Below are 7,517 nucleotides of genomic sequence, written 5' to 3'. Positions count from 1 at the left end.
GGAACCGGAGGGCGTGCGTGGTGTGTACTCACCCTACCGCCACGCAGGTGCAGTGATGTGCCAGCGCCGAAAATATCGGAACTCCACTCTTGGTTGCGGTCATGTCTCGTAATCAGGAATGGAACTGAGGGCCTTGCCTTTACCGGCCGGGCTGCGAGGAAGAAAACCTCTATAAAAAATTACCCCAACCCAAGCGCCGAAGCAGCGCGAGGGGTTCATGGCTGATGGGGAGATCAGTCGCTACTGCTGGTCCCGCCAGGGTACCGGCCGACACCCTGGCGTAATAGGCTTATCCGAGTACAGGGGGCACTGCTCGGATGGACCGTTTTTCCCCCACACTCGTGGGAACAAAATGGAAAATGTTAAATTAAAAACCCAAAATGATGACGTAGGGAGGCCCGAGGAGGGCGGTGATCTGTTGTTGCCCGAGATGGGCGGAGTAGTAGTTGTGCCCGAGAAAGGCGTAGGGAGTACTTTGCTCGAAAGGGGCAAAAGTCCGGCACTTGTGCCAATATGAGGGGGGTTGAAGGATGCGCGAGTCGTGTTAGAGCGTCTGGACCATGAGGAGGTTGCCTCTATTATAAGAGATAGGTCCAGGTCGTCACTTTCGTCGCGAGGCCGTTTCTGTGCGGCTTCCGAGTCAGACGCCGATGGCGTGATGTCTGTTGGGTCGAACGGCTCCAATGCTATCGAGGGGGCTAAAGCGCAGTTCCGAAAGGACAGAAAGAGGCGCCATCACAGGAAGAGTAACTCTGAATCCTCGGATGCGGATGGGGAGACAGAGACAAGCCGAAAGCGAAGGTTGCTTCGGCCAGAGGGAGTCGTGGTCGTACCAAATATTCCTGATGAGAATATAGGGCTAGCTGCTGGAAAGAAGGCGCTAAACGATGCCAAGCGCGAGGAGCGCCGGCTGAGGGCGGAGGAGGAAGTTGCTGAAATCTCCGCGGCGATACAAACTAGAGCAAGTTCTAGGCTCTCGGATGTGCCCCTGGAACTTTGCGGTGAGGAGCACATGGTCTCCGACTTGCGTAGCCAAGTATCTGATAGCTTGGCTATAATCAATAGAGTCGCCTGCAAGTCGGGGAATCTGAAGGGCACATTTACTAGGGCCCTTAAAGACGCTGCCGGAGTTATCTCTTCTGCCGTTAATACTCTGGCAAAGAGGACGGCATCAGAGGAAGTGGATATCCTCAAGGCAACAAACTCGCGACTGCAGTCGGAGTTGGTGGAGTTGCGGAAGGAGTTTGCCCTTTTGAGAGCGGAGTTGGAGCGGTCTAGAGCATCGGACTTGCGACCCACTCCCACGGAGTCTATTGCTGTGGAGGACATAGTGGGCACTATGGTCTCCACCAGGCTGGAAGCCTTTAAAGATCGGCTACCACCGGAGAGAAATCTGCGACCTCCGCTTGCGGCGGACAAGCGCAAGGTGGATAGCCCAAAGCAGGCGCAAGTGGACCCTGTCGCATCCACTTTGATGGCGCCGGCTAATCCGGCACCAAAGGAGCAAAGGTCTAAAAAGGCCAAGAAGAAGAAAGGCCCGGTAAAGACCGCATCTACTGAGCCTCGACCTCTGCCACCCGCTCCGGCTGATATGTCCGAGGGCTGGACTGTAGTAGCCCGGAAGGGGGCCAAGAAGAGAAAGCCAGCTCCTAAGCCGAAAGCGCAAAAGGCTAAAGCGCAAAAGGAGCCAAAGTTGCGTCGTCCTAGATCGCAAGTTGTGACGATTAAGTTGCAGCCAGCCGTCGCCGACAAGATGTCGTATAGCGATGTCCTTACCCGGGTCAAGGAAAGTATAAAGTTGGAAGACCTGGGTATAGAGGACCTGAGATTCCGTGTTGCGTCTACTGGCGCTAGAATGCTAGAGTTGCCTGGCGCCAACACTGCTGAGAAGGCGGATGCGCTAGCTGAGAAGTTGCGTGGGGTTCTCAGCCCCGAAGAGGTCCAGGTGTCGAGGCCAGTGAAATGTGCGGAATTGAGGGTGTTTGGCCTCGATGACTCCGCCACTGCTGAGGACATGACGGCGGCAATAAGCCGAGTTTCCGGCTGTGCTGCGGGTAATATAAAAGTCGGAGAGATCCGACAGGACCGGGCCGGTCTAGGAACAGTATGGGTCCGATGTCCTGTCGGCGCAGCGCAGAAGATTAGCGGGGCGAGACTACTTGTTGGCTTCGTCTCTGCTGGAGTGAGGCTGTTGATGCCCCGTGCGCAACGTTGTTTCCGTTGCCACGAAGTGGGCCACATGGCTGCGAAGTGCAGTAGCCAGGTGGACCGCAGCAAACAGTGTTTCCAGTGTGGCCAGACCGGGCATCAGCAGAGATCGTGTTCGGCAGAGCCTCATTGTCCGGTGTGTGAGGCGGCGCAAACGCCCGCTAATCACATGTTGGGGAATGCTGCCTGTGGAAAGGCTAGCACCAATAACGGTGGAAAGCGCAGACGAGTGCCGGCAATATCGGCCAGGTCTAATATCCCAGCTGGGCCTGAGGAGGTGCAACACATGGAAGACCAATAATGGCTCTCCGCGTGTTGCATGCGAACATTAACCACTGTGCTAGGGCCCAGGACTTATTGGTCCAAAGCCTGGCGCAGTGGTCTATCCAGGTGGCGGTTGTTTCGGAGCCCTACAGCGTTCCCGACAGAGACAACTGGGTAGCCGACAACACCGGGGTGGTGACTATTATCACCCAGGTCGCCGCGGGCTCCCCGCCTTTCTCACGTGTAGAGAGAGGTGTGGGATGCGTCGCCGCACTTGTCGGCAACCTAGTTGTCGTAGGGGTCTACTTTTCCCCCAATCGAACTCTCGCGGAGTTTGAAGAGTTCCTTATACGATTGGGGGAAATGGTAGAGCGATTCCGTCCGGCGGAGATGTTGGTGGCCGGCGATCTCAACGCGAAGTCCAGCGTGTGGGGCTTCGCAACGACGGATGTGCGTGGTGTGACGCTGTCGGAGTGGGTTGTTGCCACCGGTTTGTCTGTGCTCAACCGAGCGACCAAGAACACGTGTGTGCGAAGGCTGGGCGGATCCGTCGTGGACGTTTCGGTCGCGAGCCCGGCCCTAGCATGTCGTGTTCGGGGCTGGCGAGTGCTGGATGATGTGGAGACTCTCTCGGATCACCTCTACATCTTGTACGAGATCTCCATACATCCTGCGGTGCCACCAGCCCCCAGTCCAAACTCGCGAGAGTACGGACCGCGGTGGCAACAGGGTCGTCTCGACAGGGAGTTGTTGGAGGAGGCCGCGATAGTGAAATCCTGGCGGCCCCAGAGCTTGGCGTCTGCAGAAGACGCCGCATCCTGGGCGCAGGGGGCGCTGACGCGTATCTGTGACGCGTCAATGCCCCGTACCGGGCGCCGCCCTCAACGGCGGCAAGTGTACTGGTGGTCGTGGGAGATCGCGCAACTGCGTAACACCTGCGTTGCGGCGAGACGCCAGTACAGCCACTATCGCAGACGGGTACAGAAGGTGCAGGAGGAGGAAGACCGACTGTACCGCGTCTATGTCGAGGCGAGAACGCAGCTGCAGGAGGAGATCGGTCGTGTGAAAGGCGAGTCGCACGACCGGTTGATCGCGGGGATAGACTTAGACCCGTACGGCACACCTTACCGAATGGTGCTCGGTAGGTTACGGGCTTGGGCACCACCACTGACGCAGACACTCCAACCGGACGTACTCTGAGGGGTTCTGTCGTCGCTATTCCCGCAGCGGGCCAGTTTTGCACCACCCAGTATGGCCCGCCCTGCAGCGCGTGAGGAGGAATAGGAGGACGACGAGGACAGCGTCACACCACCGGTGGAGGAGGAGGAGCTCGAAGAAGCTGTACGCCGATCTCGGCTCAAGAGCACCGCCCCGGGCTTGGATGGCATTCCCGGCCGGGCGCTAACTCTGGCCCTCAACACCTTAGGGCCCAGAGTGCGAGGACTATTCACTGCCTGTCTGGCTCAAGCCATAATTCCACAGCGGTGGAAGACAGGCAGGTTAGTCCTCATCAAGAAGGAGGGTCGCCCGGCGGATTCAGCCTCCGCCTACAGGCCCATCGTGCTCTTGAGCGAGATCGCCAAGCTCCTTGAGCGTGTTGTAGCCAGGAGGCTACAACACCATTTGGAGGGGACAGGTCCGGACCTCTCGGACCACCAGTATGGCTTCCGTAGGGGGCGATCGACGGTGGATGCCATACTGGAGGTAAAGTCCTATGCGCAGGATGCGGTGGCCCGAGGCAATGGAGTCTTGGCGGTGTCTTTAGACATCGCCAACGCCTTCAACTCCCTGCCATGGCCCTGCATAAAGGAGGCACTGTTATACTATCGTGTGCCTCCATACCTGCGCCGCGTCATCGGGGCTTACCTGTCCGGTAGGTCTGTGACCTTTCCAGCTCCTGGAGGAGGTTGGAAGGAGTTCGTTGTGTCGGCCGGTGCTCCACAAGGATCGGTGCTGGGTCCGATCCTCTGGAACATCGGATACGACTGGGTGCTGCGGGGCGGCACCCTGAGGGGGATAAAGGTCCTCTGTTACGCCGATGACACGCTGGTCTTGGCGCAGCAGTGGACCTATCGAGAGGCGGCAGTCCTCGCGACTGCTGGAGTTGCGGAGGTAGTCGGCCGCATAAAGCGGCTGGGCTTGGAAGTCTCCCTCAACAAGTCCGAGGCAATCTACTTCCATGCTCCTCGAAAGGGCCCACCGGCAGATGCCCACATCGTCGTCGGTGGCGTCAAAATTGACGTTGCCCGGAGCATGAAGTACCTCGGACTTGTTCTGGATGGTCGGTGGAGTTTTCGGGGCCGCTTTACATCTTTGGCCCCGAAACTGTTGAAGACAGCGGCGGCACTGGCGCGCCTTTTGCCCAATGTGGATGGGCCGAGCGCCTCTAGCCGTCGGCTGTACACCGGAGTGGTCCGATCCGACCGGCACAACATCACTCTGCTGCGACGTGCGCAGAGGGTGATGGCCATCCGGGCGATACGGGGGTACCGGACCATCTCCGGTGAAGTGGCGTGCGTGCTGGCTGGAGTCATACCGTGGGACCTGGATGCTCTTTCTCTGGCGTCGGTCTATTGCCGGCGTCGAGGCCTAGCGTCCGGGGAACCGGCAAGCCAAGCACGCACTGAGGAGGCGCGGGTAGCCGCGGTTGAAATGTGGGACACTCGGCTGGCAAATCCATCTGCCGGCCTGAGGAAGATCGAGGCTGTTCGTCCAGTGTTCCGCCAGTGGTTAGCGCGGCGTCACGGCGTCCTAACCTTCCGCACGACACAGGTGCTCACGGGGCATGGCTGCTTCGGGGGTTACCTGTGTCGGATCACCGGGAGGGAGCCCGACGCTCGCTGCCACCACTGCGACGACTGCCTCGACGAGACGGCCCAGCACACGTTGGAGGTGTGCTCAGCCTGGGCGTCTCAACGTCGCGCTTTGCGCGACGTCATAGGGGACGACCTTTCCCTGCCGGCCGTGGTCAAGGCTATGGCCGGCAGCGAGACGTCGTGGGATGCGGTCTCATCCTTCTGCGAGGCAGTGGTGCTCGAGAAGGAGTCGGCGGAACGGACGAGGGAGGCTTTTGCCGAAGTCGCCATCCGCCGTAAGAGACCGGGTCGCCGGAGGGCGGCACACGATCGCCGCCTTCCGCCCTAATGTGCCAGAGGGCGGTCAGCCTGGGGAAGCTGGCCGCCTACCAACCTGGCCCGAGTAGGCGCGCGCAGGTTGCTCCCGCGCGCTACTCCGAGCAGGCCGTCGAGGGTGCCCACACACCCTTGACTCCGCGACGTGCCTAGCAGGCTCCCGCCGCCGCGTTTCGTGGACGATTATAGTCCCCGCGTCTCGCGGCCAGTGGTGGTCGAGGAGGAGCATCGTGAGGTTTTAGTGGGTATTGGGATTGGCCTTCAGCCGGTCCACGAGTCCCACATAACCCGCTCGAGTCCCCACTCGGGCCGGTATCCGTCAAAAGGCCTTGGTGAAAGTTCCTTTAAGGTTGCCCGATCTGCTGGCAACCTTCCTTATCACCGCTAGGCTGTCCACCACCTGATTTTGTAGGTCAGACGCAAGTATGGCTTCGTCCTGCTCTTTCTCGGATGGTAGAGACATGTCCGAGAGCCTGGAGCTAGCCCTGGCCAGTACGGCCGCAGCGCTGTCAGACACCTCCTGTTCTGAACTCAGCGGCAACTCCTTCCTTTCTGCCTCACCGAGACCTTTCCGTCTCCTCATGGCAACCACTTTTGGCGCCGGTCTATCTGGCTCTCCTTCACCAGAAGACCCCGACTGATCGATCGGCTTCCGAGGCCTCTTCCGCCTGTCCTTCAGGTATTGTGCCCGTGTCCTTGACTTCTCCGACACCATCGGCACAAAACTTTCAGTATCTGAGTCCTTTGACTCCAACGCTCCCCACAACCGTCCATATGATGATCCGGACCCTCGTCTCGACCTGACACTACCGACAGTCGACATTCCGTCATCAACGTCCAATCTGGTCAGAACCACTCTCGGCTCCTTCCACACTCCTACGTTCTGGCCATCACCAACTGACCCCTCCGCAGCGACACCAACGATCCAACGATCGACACCAGTTTCAACTGAATCCGAGCGAAGAAAACAGAAAAAATCGGTTTTCGCTACTTACCGCCCGCACCTTCCCGCGCATTCCCGCGGGTTGTATACCACCTTGAAGGCCCCTCGGAGCCCGAACGATCGACACCAGTTTCAACTGAATCCGAGCGGGGAAAACTGAAAAAATCGGTTTTCGCCACTTACCGCCATCGACACCAGTATCAACTGAATCCGAGCGGGGAAAACTGGAAAAATCGGTTTTTTCCACTTACCGCCCGCACCTTCCCGCGCATTCCCGCGGGTTGTATACCACCTTGAAGGCCCCTCGGAGCCCGAACGATCGACACCAGTTTCAACTGAATCCGAGCGGGGAAAACTGAAAAAATCGGTTTTCGCCACTAACCGCCGGCACCTTCCCGCGCATTCCCGCGGGTTGTATACCACCTTGAAGGCCCCTCGAAGCCCGAACGATCGACACCAGTTTCAACTGAATCCGAGCGGGGAAAAGTGAAAAAATCGGTTTTCGCCACTTACCGCCCGCACCTTCACCTTCCAACTTCGGGTTGTATACCACCTTGAAGGCCCCTCGGAGCCCGAACGATCGACACCAGTTTCAACTGAATCCGAGCGGGGAAAACTGAAAAAATCGGTTTACGCCACTTACCGCCCGCACCTTCCCGCACCTTCCCGCGCATTCCCGCGGGTTGTATACCACCTTGAAGGCCCCTCGAAGCCCGAACGATCGACACCAGTTTCAACTGAATCCGAGCGGGGAAAAGTGAAAAAATCGGTTTTCGCCACTTACCGCCCGCACCTTCACCTTCCAACTTCGGGTTGTATACCACCTTGAAGGCCCCTCGGAGCCCGAACGATCGACACCAGTTTCAACTGAATCCGAGCGGGGAAAACTGAAAAAATCGGTTTACGCCACTTACCGCCCGCACCTTCCCGCACCTTCCCGCGCATTCCCGCGGGTTGTATACCACCTTGAA

At 58.7% G+C, this 7,517-nt stretch overlaps 1 protein-coding gene across 1 annotated transcript; it reads left to right on the top strand.

Moving 5' to 3' along the window:
- The first annotated feature begins 658 nt into the window (after nt 1-658).
- LOC146526404 (uncharacterized) lies at nt 659-2,509 on the top strand. The gene has a single exon (XM_085207170.1). The coding sequence runs from the start codon at nt 659-661 to the stop codon at nt 2,507-2,509; it is 1,851 nt and encodes a 616-aa protein (XP_085063296.1).
- The last annotated feature ends 5,008 nt before the right edge of the window (nt 2,510-7,517 follow it).

The sequence above is a fragment of the Heliconius melpomene genome, unplaced genomic scaffold (genome assembly GCF_056956725.1).
Source record: "Heliconius melpomene rosina isolate 202511_hmr_F unplaced genomic scaffold, ASM5695672v1 ptg000055l, whole genome shotgun sequence".
Taxonomy (NCBI): Eukaryota; Metazoa; Arthropoda; class Insecta; order Lepidoptera; family Nymphalidae; genus Heliconius; species Heliconius melpomene.
This window is presented reverse-complemented; position numbering and strand designations above follow the sequence as displayed.